Source organism: Penicillium verrucosum (genome assembly GCF_028828655.1).
Source record: "Penicillium verrucosum strain IBT 35672 chromosome Unknown utg000001l_segment0_segment0, whole genome shotgun sequence".
Taxonomy (NCBI): Eukaryota; Fungi; Ascomycota; class Eurotiomycetes; order Eurotiales; family Aspergillaceae; genus Penicillium; species Penicillium verrucosum.
The window spans coordinates 8,292,451-8,313,898 of NW_026643210.1; the positions used below are offsets into that span (position 1 = coordinate 8,292,451).

Sequence of the window (21,448 nt, forward strand, 5' to 3'; positions counted from 1 at the left end):
GTATCCCATCATGATTTCCTTACAAGCATGAGCTATATAGCAAGGAATCTAAAGCTAAACAGAAAGGAGTTGATCTCCGCTATCCGAGTGAATCTGAGCATTCAAAGAGCATGCGCTTCATGCCAGATGTAAAGAGATTGCGGTTTGGAAAAAAAAAAAAAGAAAAGAGAAATGCTTTACAGGGGGACAAGATAATGACCATCGGTATGTGGTCCCTAAGCCTTATGTTCATCGTCAGGTTGGTGCTCACTTCCGTGGAATCCAAGTTATAAATTTCAACCCCATTAAGAAGAAATTCATAGATGGACCTTTACAGGGAAAAGAGTGGACTCTTAAAAGCTTTTCAACCTCACATATTGAGGTTGAATAGTCATGATGAGAATTGGACATAGTAAAAAAAAAAAAAAAAAGGAAAAGAAAGAAAAACGAAAGATTTTGTAGGAGAGTGTCAGATTACCTAATACTTAGCCGACTCCTGAACACTAGTCCCATTTGGGCTAGCTACTTACTTACTTACTAAGTAGTTACTAAGCCATCTCCAGGGCCCGGGGCGGAAGTACAGTACATCGTACTCAAAAGATTCTTCGAATATTGTAGTGTATTTTTGCAGTAATTTCATCTATATTTTTTGTTTTTGTTTATGCCTGTGCCTTCTAGAAAGCATCTGGGAAAGCATAAAGTGAGTGACATCCTCATCCCCCCAATAGGTGAGATGACTAGCAATGCTGGCTATTAATGAAATATCGAAGGCTCCCCTATATTCCCGTTAATAAGGTTCAACATTATTGGGCATAGGGTCTTACTCTTGGATGCTGTAGTCCACACGACCGTTTGCATTCAAGGCACGCACTTTGGCGTCTTCGAATTTCAGCTTCCGGTCCTGGTTAGTGTCGGCATCGGGATCTGGACTCTCGCCATGATGGACACTCCTGCTTTTTTGGAAACCATCGTAAAGGGTTTCCAAATCGGATTCAATTAATGTCTGGTAGTGATCATCGGATCCATCGGACCCATGTTGAACTGAGCCTGACTGTGACCGTCGATGGGTTGATTCATCACCTGGTTTACCAGAAGTGCGAGCAGCCGACGAGGAGTCATCGCCATTCAGACCCAAGCTGCGATTCAACAAACTGCTTGCGACACCCGTGGTGAAATTTGTCCACAGAGATCCCACACTTTGGCCCATGCGGCTACCGAGAATAGATAGACTCTGACCCGAGGTTGTCCAGAGGCTTTTCTTCACCGAGGGTAGAGGCTGGGGTTTCAGGGTTGCCATCGCTGGAGATATTAGAGGCTCGACCCGGTAACTCACCGGGTCAGAAGGATGGAAGATGTTGTAGAGATCTCGACACTTCGGAGTTGAGATGATACCAGGATTGTCGCTGAGCGCATGTCCAGGACCATGCGAGTCCAAGTCAATCTCAACACCCAGAGCATTTTTGCGATTTGGGGGACCCAAGGCAGAATATCCACCAATCGTCTTACCCTTAAGCATCTGAAAGAGTGCAATGGGGGATCCCAGACAAAAAAACTCCTCGCAATCAAAATCAAACGCACTTGAACCCTTGGGGGTTGAATCGTCGCTCTCTTGGGACATTCCTTTGGAGGAACCATTCTGTCTGGTATTGGTTCCAGGTTGGTGACACAAGATGTCAAATAGAATCGCGCTTCCAAGCGAATGGCCGCAGAGACTGACTGATCCCTTAAAAGAAGGATTTTGCTTCCGGTACAGCCGGAGGATGCGATTGCATTCTTGGATGACAATATTGGAGATGTGTTCACAATACCCGCTTTGGTACAGAAGTACATCCATAGCCAAATCTGAAATGAGGTTTCGAACAGCAGGTACACTTTCCAGTGTTATATCGGACAGGCTGGGGTAAGCATCATCCTCGAGAGCGTCTGCATCAGTGAGATCCAGTTCTTTTCTGTTCTGTCGAACTCCTCGGTAAGGAAAGTCTAGAAGGTGGCGCCAGCACCTGCTGAAATTAGCAAAAATAAATGTCGAGCAAATGGGCGAGTCTTACACAGGAAGCACTTGAACACGGCAATTCCTATCGCTGTCTGGGAGTGCTGAGTTCAACGCTTGAAGGTCAGGCGAACCTTTGTAGACAGTTTTCAGTGTCTTGCGCAGCACATTTATATCGTGTATGAAATTGATGCTTTCCAGTCGTAGACCGAGTCGCTGGCCAATGCCATGGGTGACAAGAACTAGATGATCAACCTCGCGCTCTCTGTCCGCGCTGTCCACTTCCCTCGACTCTTCCATCTCCTGTTCCTCCTGCCTACGAGCCTGTTCTTCGAGCTCAGCTGGATTTTGCGGCTCGCCTGCAAGGGAGGACATTTGGCGTTCTAATGTTGATTTCGGTCTACTTTCGTAATTCTCGAATTTATCAGTAGAGGTGGACTTGAGCGTGTCCGTGGCTTTTTCGGTATTTTCTTTCAAGACGTCGTTTAAACCTCTGGCAGCTGACTCGCCCAGTGGTTTTTGTTTCGGACCCTTTGCCTCTGGAGTCTCTTTTGGCTTTCTCGGCTCGAAACCGCGAACCAACTTCGTCCCCGGAACACCCCCTAGCTTTTGATACACTGAAGTACTGAAACGTGACATGAAATCATCATTCATCAGCCAGGCCGTCGTGGAATCTTGATAACCGACTATCCTATTCATGTAAGCGCCAAAGAGACGATACTGCTGGGGCTCCACCGCAGGACCAGTAGTGTTGAAATCATTCCCTGTGCCTCGAGGAGGAGAGTTCGGGTTGGTTGATTGAGGGGATATGGGATCCGGCTCATAGGAGTTGATTGGCACGCTTTTGATCTGACCAGATCTGTCTTCTTCGTTCGTTTGTGAATTCTGTTCTGATGGCTGAGACCTCCATGGACATAGTTTGATATAGCCTTCTTCGAGCTGGGTAGCGAGATTTTCTTCACATGGTTTTAGGCTAGATCCTTCCTGAATGAACCACGTTCCACGACGGACCTCGTATACAGGGCCAATCCAATAGGTAGGGCTCAACTCTCGTTGTTTCACATCAACATTGAAAAGAAAATCTTCATTCACAGGCACTTTGGTCAATACCGGTTCGCTGTCGCAAGGCTGGTTTTGTTGGCGGGCATCTTCTATGTCTGAGAGTTTCTGAAACGTTGTTTCGACGGACTGCGAGTCTCTCCCGGGGAAAGGTATGAATTTCTTCGGCGATGGCAAGGGCTTTTGGTCTGCCTTTTTCTGTCCAATGATGGATGGTTTTCGCTTGGGCGAGTCCACTGCGTAGAACCACCGGACTTTCAATGGAGGACAGTCGGGAGGATAGCGTCGCAAGCTTAATCGATGCATGTGGGTCACCGTATGGTCCTCCCCTTGCGATCGCTGCAGGACATCTGGTTTTGGGTGATCACCAGGCTGCGGTGCTGGGGTTGCGCTTCTTGGTGTACTCCATGGAGTGAGTGTCCCCAAGAACGACTTTTGCTCTGCGCCCGCCATGGGGAAGAGCGCCCGCCGGAAGGCAGCAAAACGAACCAATGTGAGTAGCTGGGTTGAGGAACGGTGGAAGTGAAGGTGGTGAAGACGAACAAGGTAAGCTTAAAAAGATAATGAGAAAGAGAAAGAGAAAGAGAAACAAGACATAGACATAGAGACGTGTCCAAAAGGCGTCAAAAGGCGTCAAAAGGCCGATAAGAGATGTTGGAGTTGCAAATGATGTAATCAAATTCCGTTGCCCATGTACGGAGTACAACGTTAGTTATCAACATAACATAACTAGTATATAACTAACTAACTATATAACATGTTGAAGTCTCTCATCTGCTTAACCTGCTTATTCTTCTTCCATTGGAATTATGTTGAACTTCACCTTATAACCCCATTTTCCAGAATTGACCGAGGTAAGATAAGCATATACCTATATACTATATACCCTAACTCTATAGAGTGTAAACAATGAAAGACATACATTTACTATGTAACTATATAACTAACTAGTTAGTTAACTACATAGTTAACTACGTACTAATACTTAGTTATATATATTTATACATAAACTATTAGTCAGCTATGTTGCACATAACTATTAGGTACGTTAGGTAAGGTGTGTGTCGACGTCATTCGGAGAACTTCCCGAATACGATAATACAAGAACACGGCGTTACTAGCATAATACTTACACGCCCATACAAAAATACCCTTAGCGTTATGTACTCCGTATCGTTAACCAAGTACAGTGTTCTTTCATTACGGTGTGGCTCATCACCCCTCGGTTCGTGTATACCTGGCTGCCTCCCTGCACTGCCCACCTTTAGCACGGATCGGATTTCTTCTGATCATTCACTTTCTTTGCCTCTACATAATTGATCTGTTCAGGGTGTAACCACCCCTTCCTCTTTTTTTTTTTTTTTGTCGAAACCCAGTCTTTCCCTGGGTGACCCCCTCCCCCACCTATTTTGCCCCAGGGTTGTGATTCTAACAAGATGAACGCCCTCAAGCTTCAGAAGTACATCTCCTCGTCATTCAATACAACCATATGCTGACCATTCTGATTAATATAGGCGCTTTCCGCAGCTTGATCAAGGCGAGATCTTTTCGCTTCAAGATGCATTCAACAGATTGGACGTCGAAGACCGTGGCTATCTTGATGAATCTACCGCGATCAAAGCCGCTCAACAATCAGAACGCCAGCCGTATGATGTGGTGCGCGCAGCATTGAAGGATGTGGAACTCGATAGCTCCCGGCGCGTTGAACTCGAAGATTATGTCGATGTAATACAACTTCCCCACTTCCCTTTCTCACCCCGCTGATATTAACGCCACGGCAGCTCGTTTCGAAGCTTCGGACGGCACCCTCCGAAGGTGCCCGCGCACCAACTACCCCCGCGGCCGTGATTCAAGGCGCCGGCGCCGGTACTGGAGCATCTCGACATGTCTCCAAGGGCAGTGTGGGTGGGCGAATCCATGTCCAGGGATCGTCTTCCAATGTCACGCATACGATCAATGAAGACGAACGAACCGAGTTCACGCGACACATCAATGCCGTCCTAGCGGGCGATGCGGACGTTGGCAACCTCCTACCTTTCCCCACTGACACATTCGAAATGTTTGATAAGTGCAAGGATGGCTTGGTCCTAGCAAAGTTGATCAACGACAGCGTACCAGACACCATCGATGAGCGTGTTTTGAATAAGGCCGGGAGGAAGATCAAGCAGCTGAATGCGTTCCACATGACCGAAAACAATAACATTGTTATCAACTCTGCCAAGGGTATCGGATGCTCGGTTGTTAACATTGGAAGTGGGGATATCATTGAAGTGCGAGAGCATCTCATCCTAGGTCTCATCTGGCAAATCATCCGCCGTGGTCTTCTTGGAAAGATTGATATTAAACTCCACCCGGAGCTTTATAGGCTTTTGGATGAAGATGAAACTCTGGAGCAGTTCTTGCGCTTGCCTCCAGAGCAGATTCTCCTGCGTTGGTTCAACTACCATCTCAAGAACGCCAAGTGGGATAGACGGTATGTCCGCCCCAAGCGAGAAAAACTGAAGAAAGACATGTGACTAACCGATGTAGGGTGACGAACTTCTCTACCGATGTCAAGGATGGAGAGAACTACACCGTTCTCCTTAACCAATTGGCACCCGATGTTTGCTCGCGTACCCCTCTCCAAACTCGAGACTTGCTTGAGCGGGCTGAGCAGGTCCTCCAGAACGCCGATTCGCTGGATTGCCGGAAGTTCCTGACCCCAACCTCATTGGTTGCCGGAAACCCCAAGCTGAACCTTGCCTTTGTCGCCAACCTATTCAATACCCACCCAGGACTGGACCCGATCACGGAGGAGGAGAAGCTCGAAGTTGAAGACTTTGACGCTGAGGGTGAGCGAGAGGCCAGAGTCTTCACTCTATGGTTGAATTCGTTGGATGTTCAGCCTGCGGTCAACTCACTCTTCGATGACCTACGCGATGGTTCTGTTTTGTTGCAGGCATACGACAAGGTCATTCCCGGAAGCGTGAACTGGAGACATGTCAACAAGCCACCAGCGTCTGGTGGTGAATTGATGCGGTTCAAGGCCGTTGAAAATACCAATTATGCAATCGAGCTTGGGAAGCATAATGGTTTCTCCCTTGTCGGCGTCCAGGGCGCTGATATCACCGATGGCCAACGAACCCTCACTCTCGGATTGGTGTGGCAGCTGATGCGCCGTGATATCACCAACACACTCTCTGCGCTGGCCCAACGGCTGGGCAAACGCGAAATTACTGACACTGAGATGATCCGCTGGGCCAATGACATGTCTAGCAGTGGCGGCAAATCTTCCACGATCCGCAGCTTCAAAGACAAGTCTATCGGATCTGGAATCTTCCTCCTTGATGTGCTCAACGGCATGAAGAGCAGCTATGTGGATTACGATTTGGTCACACCCGGTCGAACCGATGAAGAGGCATATGCAAACGCTAAGCTTTCTATCAGTATCGCCAGAAAGATGGGTGCCACCATTTGGTTGGTCCCGGAGGACATCTGTCAAGTGCGGTCTCGTTTGGTCACAACGTTCATTGGTAAGTTCATAATTTCGTCGGTATGGCAGGACTTGCAGTTTCTAACAAATGATAGGTTCTCTTATGGCTACTCACGAGAAGATGTAAGGAATACAATTGTTATGGCATTGCATAGGTTTTCTTTTCCTTTTTTTTTTTTGTCTCCTCCAATACATGTAAATCTGCCGCTTCTCAAGGCGAACCTAACCAAGTGTGGATTTCAATCAAAGTTTTATTGTTACCATGTTAGATATTTGCCGCCCCGATTGATTAGAGGTACTGATCAAACCATGCGACTGCCTGTAAAAAGGCAGACTCTTTAGCAAAGCGGATTGTCGGTTTGGTGATATCTGCGCGGACAGCAAACCCATGCTCAACGCCACTGAACAAGTTGATCTGGTACGGCTGGCCAGTTTTGGCGAGGATATCCTCGGATTCATGGCGCTTCGGGGCCGGGAAGATTGAGTCGGTTTCTATCAATAAGTTAGTCAAGACGCTGTAGCCGGATCATCTATAATAATGATTTACCAGCCGCAGCAATAGACAGCGGGCCCTGGATTGCTTGTAATTCCTCTGTGTCGACGAAACTGGGGTGCGCCACATAAGCAACATCGCAAAGGCCTGGCTGGAGCAGTCGGACGGCGTATTTTGCCTGTATCTGTCAACTCGGGTAGCAGCAAAATATATACAGGACATGAACCATACCCCGAAACAATATCCAACAGCACCGACTCGCTCGCAGCCCATGTTGGACTTCATTTCCTTCAGTATCGCCTGGACCACAGGTTCTACACGGTTTGCCAGATGACCCGGGGGACCTTTTAGCCAACTCATCAGATCGAAGCTAGCGGGGCGGTTGTTCAACGGCACCGGATCACCGTGGAATAGGTCTGGCATGACGACCAAATAACCATTTGCCGCTAACTGGTCTGCAATAAGCTGCGCATTAATGAAGCGGTGACCAATTACATCGGTAAGTAGTAGGATGGCACGCTTGGTAGAACGCTCGGGGCGTGAAATGTAGACCTCGACTACGACCGTCAGCGAAACTGTAGTCTATCTCCAGAGAACCAGAAGTATGGACCATCGTCGATTTGTTGAAGTTGACCCTTGGCTTCGCCTTCATGTTTAACGCCAATGGCGCAGCAGGCAGCTGGTGGATTGGATGCCATTCAGATATAGTTGAAGGAATTGATAGAGAGAGAGGGAGAGAGAGGGAGAGAGAGAGAGAGAGAGAGAGAGAGTATATAAGGCGGTATGGTCTGTGCCCATCCCCGCAAAGTACATTTGCGCTTATGTCTTCGGTTGTAGAATAACAAATTGAATCAAATCAAATCAAATCAAATCATAACATGGGTACTGTAGCCCCATAAGCTATGTGGAGGATTGAGGATTTCTTTACAGGTGTTTTATATCATCGTGGAAAGTAGCCTCGTATCTAAGCCATTGCGAACCGTATCAGACCAAGCATAAGGTATCATATCCATTGAAGCAGAGTGACGATCCATGGATATCTAGATACCATACCAAATCAAATGATCAGATATAAGCTGCACAGCAGACTTGGCCCCGTGAAAATGCCCAGCCAAAAGACAATATTGCCCAACAAACGGCGACCTCGCATCAGACGAGTCCGGCTTAGCGCAACAAGCGGCAGTTGAGACATCTGAAGGATTAGTAGGTAACCTCGGAGTCGCCGGAAGATGCACAGCATGAGCAGCTCATGTACACATGCAGATAAGAGAAAAGTGATGAGACTGGCAGACACCCGCGACAAACGGTATTCGCTAATGGAGCCATGGTATACATGCCGAAACAAGAAGTTATGCACAGGACGGTTCCAATCCCGCGCGAACTGATCCCACGAGACCGAGTTCCACCAGTTGGAATAGAACCCTCGATCTGCAAACATGGTGATCTCGGCTACAGCATTGAGCTAGATGAACTTAGCAAAAATAAAATCAAGGTAGCAAACAACTAGAGAGAGACTTACAACACATTCCCAGATTACGTAGAATGCCAGTAGATACTCCATCATGAACGGAAAAAGCAAGTCACCGAGAACCCAGGGAAATTCCCGGAGTCTCTGCTGCGCGGTCATTCCCTCCTCTTTCATACGCACCGTGTCCATTACCACCGGGTATATCCACGATTGAGAAACTGCGATCATAACCACAATGATGCCAAACGTGGCCAGTGTTTTCTCTGCGACATAGAGCCAATCGATTTTCTTGGTCCGCGGGTATTCAAGTTCATAGACCAATGTGGGCAATGTCATGAAGTCGCAGATATTTCCTATTGTCAAGTTTCGAGGATAGTGATTGTTGGTTAGTGAACACCGGCCCTTTAATCCCTCAGATAAGACTTCGATCTCCTGCTCGAGTAGTTCTCTGAGGGATCTCATCTGGCTCGATTCAAGTGGAACGCCGGTCTCAATCGTTCCAATAAGAGATAAAAGCTGGTCGGTTTCATGGGACCGAGAATAGTTTTGGAGTTCAGAAGAGCGCTGACTAAAGTCTTTCTTCTTGAGGTCCGTGATCTCGGCATTGAGCTCCGCATCAACTGCAGAAGAGTACCCCCTTTTCGCAGAAGTAGGATGTCTTCTTTCTTTGGCTCTGGTTTGGCTAAGACTTGCTTGACTTGCTTTCAACATATTTCGTTTGCGATACATTTCCGATACTGCACCCATTAGCACCAGCTCATGACTGCACGGAAATCGACATACAGTAGCCATTGTAAGCTGCATAGCTGTGTTGCTTCATCAGCATAGCCAAGCAGTGTAATACGATAAAGACAGTGTGCGTCCACGGCCAATCACGATGGTATGCCCACCATATAACGACTCCAAGGTATGTCGTTTGCCAGATCTGGATAAGTCAGCAATGTAACAGGGTTGGAGGGGCAAAACTTTGGAGGCTAACATTCTGAATGAGCCAACCGAGACCGTTCCAGCGAATGTATCCCTGGAGTACCACTCGTTGTAGTATCAGACAAACCCCGGTAGACCAACAAAGGAGCAAGTCAGTCAACCCGAGGACCATGACATCTTTATCCATCATGAGACGGATAATCTCGTTCTTGCCCCATATGCTGCCATATGTTCTCCAATTGTTAGCAGCAAGCCGGAACAACATCAGGGTCACCCCCATCCAGAAGAGAACAAAAAAGCCATGGAACTGGGGAGCAGTAGTCCCCAGATTTTGAAAAGTACTCAGTTGCCGGGTGAATTTCAAGTCCTGAAACCTGAATTTCCGTTTTTCACCCGACTGATGTGAGAGATTGTGTTTGAGAATCTCTTGTAACAGCTCGGCATCGTCTGCGGTGAGCAAGTATTGATCATCTTTCTCAGTCTCGGTTGATTCTAGTTCTTCCATACTTGTGCATCACAGTAGATTGTTTCAAATCTCAGGGATTTCAGGAGATCTGCAGTCTATTTCGTTTTCCCTTGGCGCGTTAAAATGCGGTAAATGCGGCAAATGACATTTTGTGGAGCTGTGAGTTCTGCCCAGGTGGATTTGGAGTATTCCAGAGATATAGAAGAGTATAAATTAGATTAAATCAAAGTAATAAGATTAGGTATATCAAGTATCAAGTAGAAGAAGGTGGAAGGTAGAAGGTCGAAAGTCGAAAGTCGACTATAAAGTGAGAGAACAATAGCTCTAAGCTTCCGTGTCACATGAAATTCTGCCCCCTGGAGGTTTGGTCTCTCTGTCTCTCTCTGTCTACCCTCTCTCTCTCTCTCTCTCTCTCTCTCTCCCTGTCTACCTCTATCTCCCCCTTCCTACCATCCTATACTATCCATTGACCCCTGTTCCATTGAACAATGGATACACCACAAACTCCCCAAGTTCGGGTTCCTGGCGAAACCCCCGAATCAACACAACCCGAACCCAATGCGACTGCCACTGCCACTGCCACTGCAAACCACAATTCTACTGAAGTAGAGATGGGAGGAACACAGAACACAAACCAAGCTGAATCTGAACCTATGCAACAAGATGCGACACTTCCAGATGTGCAGGCAGAGCCAGAGCAACCTGCCCCGGCAAAGAAGAACCCCGGGTTTAACTTTCTTGAGTGAGCATTCTTTTCCCAGACATTTGCGACACAATTTCTTTTTTTTTGTTTGTTCAAAATGGCTTCACCTTCCATTATCCCAATCATTACTCGCCAGCTCACAACCACTTCTAGCTTCCTGACTTCACCGATCGTTGAGATTATCGTTGGACAAGGTGACGATGAGACTGTTATGACAGCTCATCAGTCCCTCCTGATGGAGTCGCCACTACTAGCCGAGTTGGTTGACAAATTTGAAGCGTCGGGCCCGGTGAGTTCATTCGTTCATATCTAATACCACGTATATTTCTCATACTAATTGGTTGTCATTAATAGCGACGCATCACCCTGCCAGAAGAGAACGTCGATGCCTTCAGTTGCTTCCTTCAGTTCCAGTATACGCGTGATTACACTGTGGTTCAAACAGAAACACCCGGGGAAACAGCTGAAGACAAAAGTGGTGACGAGTTGCTGCGCCATGCGCGCATCTACACCCTGGCAGAGAAGCTGGGCCTGCCAACGCTCCAGCGTATTGCCCATGGCAAGATTCATAAGGTCAAGAGCTCACCTAACGCGGAGCTTTCATATGCCCGTTATGTATACACTCATACACCAACGGCAGACACTACGATTCGGAAGCCTGTGGCGACTTACTGGGCGAACCAAGCCCACGTATTACGCCAGGAGGTTGGGGATGAATTTAAGAAGCTGTGCATTGAAGTCTCGGAGTTTTCCTTTGATGTTTTGAATATCATTCTGGATCGTAAGTTGAAGAACGGATCGGTGGATGAGGTCAAAGGAAGTGCGCGCAAGCGTAGAAGAGACATCTAGTTATTACTAGTTATAGAATCACATATCCGAGGATAAACGGTCTATCATAATTTGATATGAACGTCCTTGAACGGACCGCGGGCAAAAATTGGTCAATGACCGCAGGGTGAACTGCTTTTTTATAAGGCCAGGCTCTCCACTTCCTCAATGAATTTCGGGGCCGTGGTCAGATTCTCAGAACCATCCTTGGTGATGTGGATGTTGTCTTCGATGCGCACTCCTCCCACACTCCAATACCGCTCCAAGACCTCGGTATCGATGTACTTACCAGTATCGGGCGCCTTTAAGATGGGATCGATGATGAAGCGACAGAAATAGATCTGGGAACATAATAAGAATTGGGCGTTGGGGAAGAGGATACTCAAGGGGGTATTACTTACACCGGGCTCAACGGTGACCACAGAGCCAGCAGGCAGGTTAGCGCGAACACGCAGGTAGCGGAACATGGTATCCTTGTCCTCATAGTTGGGGTTACCACCGGTATCATGGGTGTCCATTCCCAGGTAGTGACCGAGGCCATGAGGGAAGAAGGCCACGCTGACACGCTTCTCGAACAATTCGTCCTCGGATCCGCGAAGGATACCCAGCTTCAACAAGCCACGAATAGCAATACGATGTGCCAGCGCGTGCACGTCATCCCAACGCACGCCTTCCTTAAGCATCGCAATACATTCTGCCTGCATCTGGAGGACAATCTCGTAAATCTGACGGGTCTCAGGCGCAAACCGTCCATTCAGAGGAATAACACGTGTGATATCGGCGCAGTAAGTCTGGTATTCACCGCCAGCATCGATGAGAACGTTATTCTTCCGCTTCTTAGTGATGGGGTCGACCAGGTCGACATCGTTTCTAACATAGTGAAGAGTAGCACCCCCCTCACCTCCAGCAACGATGGGGTGGTAGGATTGCTCGCGACATCCATTGGCAATACAAGCGCCGATTATGGCAGCCTCGATCTCGCGCTCGTTAGTCGCGGTCTTGGAGGCCTGGATAGCAGCGATGTGTGCTTTGGTCGAGATATCGTTTGCCTTTCGCAAAAGCGCAACCTCGTACGCATCCTTGATGACCCGAGTCTCCTCGATGGCAGTCTTCAGACCGGCTGTGTTTGTTTCAGCGAAGCCCTGGAAGCTTGTGCCCTCTGACACCTGTTCGGCGATTGCAAAAGCAGCAGTTTGTCCATTGTGGTTCGAGGCGATCGACGCCAAAGTCGAATTCACATCGGTTGTGAACAGAACGCGATCCACATCGTAGAGCTTGGCAGCCTCCTCGGGAGATAGAGGAAGACCAGACCAAATGACTGACTCTGGGTCGATCGGGGGAATGAACAGAGTCAATTCATCTTTGCCTGCATCGTATACCACGGCGGCATTGGGCAAAAGACATCCAGTTAGATAGAAGAAAGGACGACGTTGCCTAGACTGAGTTAGTGTCAGTCCAGATCCTATAGAAATGTCATATTACCTGAATGGCATATCCTCATCGCTATCCTCGATCAATCGAGTTTTTTGAGCCTCGAGGTAGATAACTCCGGCCCCGCCATACCGGGCCTTAAGAGATTCAGCGACACGACGAGCATGGGCCTTAGCCGGATACTTGGCAATGAGAATGTTATCCACAGTTGTCATATTTATTGAATGAATAGTTGGAGAGAGAGTAGAAAAGAAAAAGAGAGAAAGAAAGAAGAGAAAGAAGAGAAAGAAGAGAAGCAGTGATTTAATCTATTTACTAAGACGAGGTTACATTGCGGGGCTTAAGAGATTATGTAGGCGGATGCTGTCAAAACACATCTTCCCCAATGAACATCATCCACATATTATTCGGATTATTCAGGTTATTCAGGTTATTCGCATGATTCGGAGGATTTATAGAACATCAATCTCTCCGTTAACTCTCGGAAGCAGACACATCTTCAAATTCCATCTCCCATTGGTCCACTTCCGCAAACTTCTTGACGGCCGCACGCAACTCATCGCTCACACAACGAGTGGCCTCTGTTTCCATAGATTCGGAATCAGAGACATCAACATCGGACTCAGGTGGTGATGACAATGGAGAAGAGGTTGGTGATGACAGAACAGTTTCGTTTTCTTTGTTGACACCACTCACTTGAGAACGTGAATATGTAGCTGGTTCTGTTGGACCCGTCGATTTATCCTTAATTTTCTTCTCTTTAATCTTCTTCTGCTTTGGATTGTGGGCGGTGGATAATGGTCGGGGCTTGTTTTTCCCTGCCCGTCGCCCGGTCAATCTTTGTGATGGATAGTTCAGCTCGTCCTCGTCACCAGATGCAGCGTCATGCTGATCATCACTTTCGTCGCTGTAAGCATTGATAGCGTGGGGTCTGCGCCGGCGACGGGGTAAAAGCTTGTCTTGTAGGTTTGCTGTCGATAGATGACTCGGAGCTTTGGACTTTTTCCTCTGAACAGGTCGCGGTGTGGAGTCACCAGGTGTAGCGGAGCCAGCAGGGCTGCTGGCCGGTGGTAACATAGTCTGGCTCATTATTTCTGGGAATTGTTGGGACTGCGGTGTAGCCTCGACTCTTTCAACCTCATCCTCCTGATCTTCAGTTTCCTCATCGTCGGGCTCTACCACCTCATCTTCAATAAGTTCGTCACCAATGTCATGTCGAGAGTTGTCGCGTTGAATCGGTGTTGCAGTTGGAGTATCTTCTACCAAGTCCACAGGCGACTGTGGTACTTGAATCTCTTGAGTCGTGCGCTTGCGCTTGCGCGATCCACCAGACGAGAGCGGTGATTCGGACGGTGACGGGGATGACTTTTCAGTTGGGTTGAGGAGTAGTGACTTTCCCCGAGAGAGATTCAATGGCGTTGATTCATCATTGGGGCTAAGCCCACCAAGGAAGTCATCATCATCAAGATCGGAAGAGCCATCGTCGGCTTGCATCATCTGTAGAATGCTCTGCTGTCGCGGCCGCCGCCTGAAGTTGCTTAGAACCGAATTATCAAATCCAGGCGTTCCAGGAACTCGGGAGTTTGTGTCGCCTTTGCGTCCAGCAAATGATAGTGTAGAGGAATATCCACGCGATCTGGTAGGGGGACGACTGCCGGTTCCAGGTCGACTGCCGGTGCCTGGCCGGTCCCCAGTGGGTGAAGATTCAATTGCTTGTTCATGACTTTTGGTCAAGGGTGTTTGACTGCGTAGCGCCTGTCTCGGATCCAAGGCTGATCCTGATCCGCGCTCGGGCTGCACAGGCGATTTGGCGACATTGGGGTCAATTTGTTGTGTTGACTCTCCTATCGCGACTTTTTGGGGTTGACTTTTTCCCACTGTACGACTTCGTTTAGGGGCAGGACGAGGCATGATTGAATAAATTGAGAACCAACGTAGTTATGTTCTGGGAGCCACAATGGGTTGCGCTACAAAAAAGAAAGATCGACGCGTTTGTTTGGGACGCGTGCACGTGGACCACATGTGACATCGAATATCGAATATCAACTTATCTTCTCAACTACAATTCTATATTTCGTACATATACTACTATAATATATATACATATATATCTACTATTTCGCTTGTGCTTTGATGGTCTCGTATTTTCCCTTCCAATGTCACAGTCGCAGCCCTGTATGCTCAACTTGCCACGGACTCACCCCCGTATTGAGTTAGGCCCAACTAATTATACAAGCACGAGCACATGAAAAAGACTTGAATGGATTATACATTAATGCCATGCCCCAGATTTTCCGGATCATTCCTTAGATACCCCTTTCTTCTTGTCTCTACTCATCATCAAGTATGGTCTGATGCCCGTCATGCCGACCAACCCCTCGGTTTGGAGTGGAATGCAACGTTAGTTACAATTGGAGACAATCCCAGCTTGGAAAAAATGAATCTACCCCCAGAAAATGAGACGGTAGACCCCATGGGGGACTATGCAGTTAGCGACACATCTATCGGCAAGAAAAAGCGATCCAATACAGAAGCTGCCGAATATCCCAGGAGACGGGCAACAATAGCTGTAAGCGCCTCTAGAAGATTTGAACGGGGGCCAATTTGACTTGAATTTAGTGTCAAATATGCCGGCTACGCAAGACCCGATGCAATGGGGCTCGTCCCAAGTGTCAACTCTGCTCCGATTTGAATGCGGAATGTGTCTATCGAGAACCTGGTATCAAACTCGACGCTGGCGACAAGCTCATCCTAGATCATTTGGCCAGAATTGAGAGTTTGCTACACTCGAATTTACCAACCCAAGGGTCACACTTAGCCTTGTCCGCTACTTCCCCGGCTACTAGTAACGATACAAATCTCGGTAGCGATGATCCGTCAACGAAAACATCACCCAGCGGCATGTCAGTCCATGGAAGGTTGTCTGCTGTTGGACTCGGTTCCTGGGTCAACTTACCTGCTAGTCTAAGCATCTCTACGATGCCCAAGATGCATACCACTCCTGCTCTTCATCTTCTCCAATGGCCCCTAATTCGGGACTTAGTCTCTGGGGCCTGTGATCCACAGCACCTTCTTCAATTGGAGATGGCCCGTGAACCATTGCGGCTGACTCCGAATTCTGGCTTTGATTTGACAAATGCATCCACGTATGCCCAGGCATTTTTCAAATATGGAAACGTTTGGTACGCCTGCGTGAACCCATACACGTGGAATCGATATTATCAATCAGCTCTCGCGCAGGGATTTCAGGAGGGGCCCATGAGTTGTCTTGTCCTTCTGGTCTTGGCCCTAGGAAGCGCCAGTCATAGTGGCAGTATCTCGTTTGTGTCACCAGATCGTGAACCGCCAGGGCTTCCATATTTTGCCGCTGCGTGGAGCTTCCTACCGTCGGTTATGATGCGAAACACCGTGGTTGCGGCGCAGTGCATGGTTATGGCCTCTGCCTACCTATTCTATCTCGTGCGACCCCTGGAAGCCTGGACCTTGCTATCCAGCGTGAGCATGAAATTGCAATTGTTGTTTGGCAGTCCAAATCGAATCCCGACTCAGTGGAGAGAGCTGAGTGTGAGGGTATACTGGAATACTTTATTGTTTGAAAGCGATCTTCTCGCAGAATTAGATCTCCCTCATTCCGGCATTGTCAACTTTGAAGAACTCGTGGATCTGCCAGGAGGGTTTGAGGAAGAAGATGAGGATGACGGAGAGGAGGAAGACGGGGACCAGAATCAGGGCGAAGAACGCCGGATAGCCAGGAAATACCAGGGTTCGTCACGCCCGGTGGACTCCCAGCTGGCCGTTCGGCGTGACGAACTCTGGTACTTCCTTGCAGAGATTGCGCTGCGAAGACTCCTCAACCGCGTCAGCCACATCATTTACCAGAAAGACAGCACTCACACTCTCTCCTCATTGGGCCCGATTGTCTCCGAGCTCGACTTCCAGCTGTCTCAGTGGTACGATAGCCTTCCCCGGCCCGTTCAATTCCCTTTGACCCCAAAGCCTCTTTCCAATCCGGTTCAAACGGTGCTGAGACTTCGCTATAATGCATGCCGTACCATTATATATCGTCCATATATCTTGGCTGTTTTTGAGAATGAACAGACTGGAACGGACCCAGGGGTGAAAGAGTGTTGCCGGCGATGTTTGGATGCTACGCTCCGTCAGCTGGAGCATGTAACCAGCCACCGCGAAGGCCACCTTCCATACCTGTGGCAGGGCGCCCTGTCAATGGTATCACAGACGTTGCTGATAATGGGCGCCACGATGTCTCCCACCCTCTCTACCCTGCTCCCTCCCGTTTCACAGATAGATGCGATCATTGCGGGAGTGGTAAACGAAGTAGAGAGGTATGCACACCTAGCACCTAGTCTGAAGCTGTCAGCTGAGATTATCCGGGATGCAGAGAGACGGCGACAGATTTGTCTTCGATCGGCAAATATATGCCTCTGAACTGCATAGTTTTGATGATGGAATTTGTGTTGGACCATAACTCATCGTTGAATGGCTGAACTGAATGATTTACCGCTCAAAGATGATAAAGATCTTTGCATATAGGAACGTGAACATAGTATGGTGCTTGTAAGTACCAAAAGTGTGTATGAGTGTGATATGCATTAGAGTGTCGTTAGGGCTCGCACTGAGGCAAGATCACCAAAATAAACAGTTTATATGAGCAAGAAACAGACAGCGTTAAGTACAATCCCTTCTCATGACAGTTATGTTCTTAAATCATCAAATAATTCACGGGTTAAAATCATGGTATCTCAAAGGACGTGGGGAGATCAAATATGGACATCAGAAATATCGAAAGAGACGCTGGAAAACCCCAGGACTCCACTGGCTTCGGGGAAAAAAAAAAAAAAGAAGAAAAAGAAGAGGAGGGGGGGGAGTGTAATTATCGTATGGCTTCATATACTTCCTAAACCAACACCCACTCGCTACCTCGTTTGATAAACTTGTCGAGCATCAAGCTCACATCACCCAGTGCGAACCGGCAAATGTAAAAGCCAAAGAACTCAGCAGCATGTCGTGTGCTGAGTTCCAGGCCAACGTGGGTTTTAGACGAATGTTTGAGTCCAGGGTCCTCAACCTGATGAGCAATTTGTTCTGGTGATGGATTAGAATGGCACCAAAAATATATAGACGAGAAAAGTCTTACCTAGCACTTGCGCAGCATCAAAAAGCCGCGCCAATGCCCCCATGTAGTTTGCGTTGGGCCCAGAGAATTCAAGCTGTGTAACATTGCGTTTAGCAGGTGTTCCATGTACGGATGTCATTGGGACAGAATTGAGGAGCAGATTGTCTTTGTTGCTTTCTCGAGCACTCGGAACAGGGGTGGTTGTCCCAAGCCCGGAAGTTTTTGCGCGTAATCTTTTCCATGTTAAGTATGACTTGTTCGGCGCAACTTCCGGTTGAACAGGTTCGTCTGGCGTGGCAGTGGGTTTAAACAATGGCATTGATGCTTGGACACCGACATCACTGCCTAATTTTTTAGTCAAGGTAGCCTGGACTTGGTCAAGTACAGTATCAAGCGCCTGCATCTCCTCCAGGACCGCGTCTGCATCATATGTGTCGACTTGGGCCAACTTGAGCAGAGCGGCGGTCAGAAGATCGCAGTTGGACACTTTCTCTTCAAGGGCCTTTAGTTTGACATTCTTCACGCGCCAGACATCTCGAGGAATAAAGAGCTTCTCTGACAGATAGCCCCCATGGGGATGTGCGAGTGTCTGGTAGAGGCATCTCATTAGCCAAAATGGGCGGAGCAGGAAACCCTCCGGGCATGGCTCCAGAGGAAGCGGGGCGTTGGCCACCAACGAATTTGGACGGCCAAGAGCCGTGGGCGAGTGAATGTTGCTGCCAAATAGGTTTAATCCACCGCTTGGCAGTCCACTTTGATTGAAGTTAAAGTTGGCTAGGGTCGGTGTGGGCAAAACAGGAACGCCGCTAGTCGCGCCCCTTTGAGTGTCAGGGAATGCGCCGCTCCACGGGGAGCTTGGGGATTCCGGACATATATCTGGGATCTGAATCGGAACAGAGGCATTCCGAGCTCGGAAAGGCTTTGTGTTGGAGTGAAGTTTGTTCAATCCATCTGGAGCCGAGGGTACTTTGCCCATGGGCCGCGCTGACAGCGGCAGGGGTGGCAGGTCGTTCTCATCATCTTCATGAGTACGAGCTTTGGAGAGGTTGATGTGGTCTGTGAAAGAGCCCACCGACGGGTTGCGTTGTGTTGGGTGCAAGGTGGAACGAGCCCCAGGAGCAGAAGGTTCGTCTTTTGGCAACGGTGGCGGGCGGTTTGCTAGTGGGGTTGTAGTATTTTCCAAGGCCGATGATGCATTGGAATTAGCGCGAGAGGAGCGGGTATTGGTCTCGATTTTAAGCTCACGAGTGTGACTGGATAGTCTTCGGGCTCGCACCCCTGGACCTGCGGAAGAGGCGAGTGAGCCGATAGAACCAGCACGGTTTGATATCGAGGCCCGCTTTGAAGGAGCCGGGAAGTCGGATGACGCCGGCAGGGGCGGCAAAGCCGAAGACGGAGGAGAAGAGGGCATGGCATATGGTTCGGGCCTTGAGTCACCTAGTGGCAAGACATCATCTTCTGCAAGCGTAGACAGTGCACCCCCATTGCTTGCGACATTGGAAGTTGTGGAGCTTTCCCAGGTCCTCCCAGACATGTTGCTAGAATCAGATTCTCGAGGAAGTGCCGACTTGGACTGAATTCCGAACTCAAAGTCATCCATCACGTAGCCCTTGGTCATCTCTTCTAGCAAACGCTCCTCTTCCTCTGCTTCATCGTCCAGATACGCCGAAGTACGGGCAACAGGATCATCCCCACAGGTTGTCTGTTCCTGAATCCGGCGGAGTTCACGATCACGATTCATTGCCTCTGCTTCCTGTTCTGCCTCGCGCACTCTTTGCTTCGCTAATTGTATGTTCCTGCGAGCATTTGAAACAACATCATCCCTTTCCTCTTCTTTGTGCTCCACCACCGGCTCCAGACCTTCATCGTATGCAGCTTCCACGGCCGCATCGAGGGCCGCATCAAACTCAGCTTCGGTGTCATTACTAAGGCGACGGCTTGTCCGGCGACGAAGGTACACCGATGAAGCCTTAGAGTTTGCCGATGAGGGCGACGAAGCACCCGATTCATCAATTGTGTCCAACCATGAAGTGGATTCATTGTTCTCCTTCTGACTACCCATCGGCGATGTTATAGATCGGGACTGATCTTCCAGGGCGGACGGCCTCAAGGATTGCCGCCGCGGGGGAACCGCTTCCAGGGAAAATCCCCTTGTCTCTTCTAGTGGGATCTGATGGAACCCAAAGCTGGAACGAGGCGAGTGCTGCGGGCTCTCAATATGGGATCCATCATTTGTCGAGCGAAGCAATTCTCCATATGACTCTTGGCTGAGGGGTCGATCTGGAAGAGCTTTGTCGTCGCTCTCCGGGAGAGGGAAGTCCATCCGATGAAGTTCCGTGACTCGGAGCATATATGTATCTCGAATTTCTTGCAGTTTGAGTTTCTCTTCGTCTCCTCCATTGCTACGAACCATGACAAGCTGTAGCAAGTTGCAGGCATCGGTGTAAGCTTCCATGGCACCCTCAAAATTGGCAGCGTTGTCGAGAAGAACTGCCGTATTTGCTTTCTGAAGTGCCTTTGACAACATCACCTTTTGGGTCTGTCCATGTTGGATGGCCGCCGGGTCCCCTTCTCCATCATTTAAAGAAATGGACCCACCACTGGACCGAGACATTGGTATATCTGTTTTGAGGCTATGTGGTGAGGGCTGAAAAAAGATGGCTTGAGGCCGCAAATGAGAGATCGAGTTGTTGTGATGCTGAGTCATGGTTGAATATGGCCGACTTCTCCAGCTCCGGCAGATCGTGCACCGGCAACCCATTCAGCCCTTGCGCATATTGGGGGCTGTGGCTCCCCCCGTCCGCGGTTGTAACCTGGCACGGTCATTTTCGAGCTCCCCCGACGATGATGACCGATGTACTCCGAGGGACTTTTGCTAGATGCCGTTGACTGGGACCAACGATTTAAACTGCCTAGCCCTTCTTTGATAGGGCTGGTTGCTCCGAGACCCTCCGGAGACAAGTTTGCCACATTCTCCGTAAGCACACCGAGACCATTGGGTGTGACCGCACCTGGCGGCTTTACCATTCGAGGCCGAGAACTAGGCCCCGAGGAACGAGAGGAAGATCGGTTATGAGGCGGTCCAGACGGCGGTTCTGATGCGAAGGGACCGGAAGGACGTCTGAGGTATGATGAATTGGGATCATCATCCATTGCTGTGTGGTGAATCATTTTTTTTCGCAAAACGTCGGAATAACGGTCGAGGTTTAGAATATATCGAGCCTGGTCTGAAATTGGGTACCCTCGAGGCACTACGCGCGACCAGACAGGCACAATAGGAGAGAGAAATGGGTATCGGCAACCAGGTTTTGTGTGTCTTCGCTCATTCTTTGGAAGTTTGGAGTGTCGATGTGGTCGTATATCTCGTAGAGTATCCTTGGTTTTGAAACCCCCCTATCCGTCTCAATACATAGCTTCGTAATCGGGAGGGCTCGAGAGTTTCAAAGTAGTAGACTGAGATACATTATTTCAATTGACCTAGAACGATCAGGAATCATG

The 21,448-nt window shown here is 48.8% G+C and overlaps 9 protein-coding genes across 9 annotated transcripts; 4 read left to right on the forward strand and 5 right to left on the reverse strand.

The window, feature by feature from the left end:
* Positions 1-619: 619 nt before the first annotated feature.
* N7516_002991 (DDHD family phospholipase) lies at positions 620-3,787 on the reverse strand (the record flags this gene model as incomplete). Its single annotated transcript, XM_057215711.1, has 4 exons — positions 620-755; positions 804-1,979; positions 2,028-3,579; positions 3,778-3,787. 4 exons carry the CDS (start codon positions 3,785-3,787, stop codon positions 620-622), a joined length of 2,874 nt encoding a protein of 957 aa, XP_057077594.1.
* A 677-nt stretch (positions 3,788-4,464) lies between these two features.
* sac6 (fimbrin) lies at positions 4,465-6,627 on the forward strand (the record flags this gene model as incomplete). The annotated part of the gene is made up of 5 exons (XM_057215712.1): positions 4,465-4,487; positions 4,543-4,753; positions 4,810-5,501; positions 5,558-6,540; positions 6,596-6,627. The coding sequence occupies 5 exons, from the start codon at positions 4,465-4,467 to the stop codon at positions 6,625-6,627; spliced, it is 1,941 nt and encodes a 646-aa protein (XP_057077595.1).
* Positions 6,628-6,679: 52 nt separating this feature from the next.
* N7516_002993 (uncharacterized protein) lies at positions 6,680-9,893 on the reverse strand (the record flags this gene model as incomplete). Its single annotated transcript, XM_057215713.1, has 7 exons — positions 6,680-6,992; positions 7,048-7,171; positions 7,225-7,550; positions 8,299-8,455; positions 8,513-9,198; positions 9,245-9,386; positions 9,441-9,893. The coding sequence occupies 7 exons, from the start codon at positions 9,891-9,893 to the stop codon at positions 6,790-6,792; spliced, it is 2,091 nt and encodes a 696-aa protein (XP_057077596.1). The 3' UTR covers positions 6,680-6,789.
* A 449-nt stretch (positions 9,894-10,342) lies between these two features.
* N7516_002994 (uncharacterized protein) lies at positions 10,343-10,600 on the forward strand (the record flags this gene model as incomplete). Its single annotated transcript, XM_057215714.1, has 1 exon — positions 10,343-10,600. The coding sequence occupies one exon, from the start codon at positions 10,343-10,345 to the stop codon at positions 10,598-10,600; it is 258 nt and encodes an 85-aa protein (XP_057077597.1).
* A 54-nt stretch (positions 10,601-10,654) lies between these two features.
* N7516_002995 (uncharacterized protein) lies at positions 10,655-11,406 on the forward strand (the record flags this gene model as incomplete). Its single annotated transcript, XM_057215715.1, has 2 exons — positions 10,655-10,846; positions 10,912-11,406. The coding sequence occupies 2 exons, from the start codon at positions 10,655-10,657 to the stop codon at positions 11,404-11,406; spliced, it is 687 nt and encodes a 228-aa protein (XP_057077598.1).
* A 119-nt stretch (positions 11,407-11,525) lies between these two features.
* N7516_002996 (aminopeptidase P family protein) lies at positions 11,526-13,031 on the reverse strand (the record flags this gene model as incomplete). The annotated part of the gene is made up of 3 exons (XM_057215716.1): positions 11,526-11,726; positions 11,787-12,819; positions 12,868-13,031. The coding sequence occupies 3 exons, from the start codon at positions 13,029-13,031 to the stop codon at positions 11,526-11,528; spliced, it is 1,398 nt and encodes a 465-aa protein (XP_057077599.1).
* Positions 13,032-13,290: 259 nt separating this feature from the next.
* Positions 13,291-14,727, reverse strand: N7516_002997 (uncharacterized protein; the record flags this gene model as incomplete). Its single annotated transcript, XM_057215717.1, has 1 exon — positions 13,291-14,727. The coding sequence occupies one exon, from the start codon at positions 14,725-14,727 to the stop codon at positions 13,291-13,293; it is 1,437 nt and encodes a 478-aa protein (XP_057077600.1).
* A 526-nt stretch (positions 14,728-15,253) lies between these two features.
* Positions 15,254-17,262, forward strand: N7516_002998 (Zn(II)2Cys6 transcription factor; the record flags this gene model as incomplete). Its single annotated transcript, XM_057215718.1, has 2 exons — positions 15,254-15,385; positions 15,436-17,262. The coding sequence occupies 2 exons, from the start codon at positions 15,254-15,256 to the stop codon at positions 17,260-17,262; spliced, it is 1,959 nt and encodes a 652-aa protein (XP_057077601.1).
* Positions 17,263-17,717: 455 nt separating this feature from the next.
* Positions 17,718-21,121, reverse strand: N7516_002999 (uncharacterized protein; the record flags this gene model as incomplete). Its single annotated transcript, XM_057215719.1, has 3 exons — positions 17,718-17,919; positions 17,972-20,648; positions 20,675-21,121. The coding sequence occupies 3 exons, from the start codon at positions 21,119-21,121 to the stop codon at positions 17,732-17,734; spliced, it is 3,312 nt and encodes a 1,103-aa protein (XP_057077602.1). The 3' UTR covers positions 17,718-17,731.
* Positions 21,122-21,448: the final 327 nt, after the last annotated feature.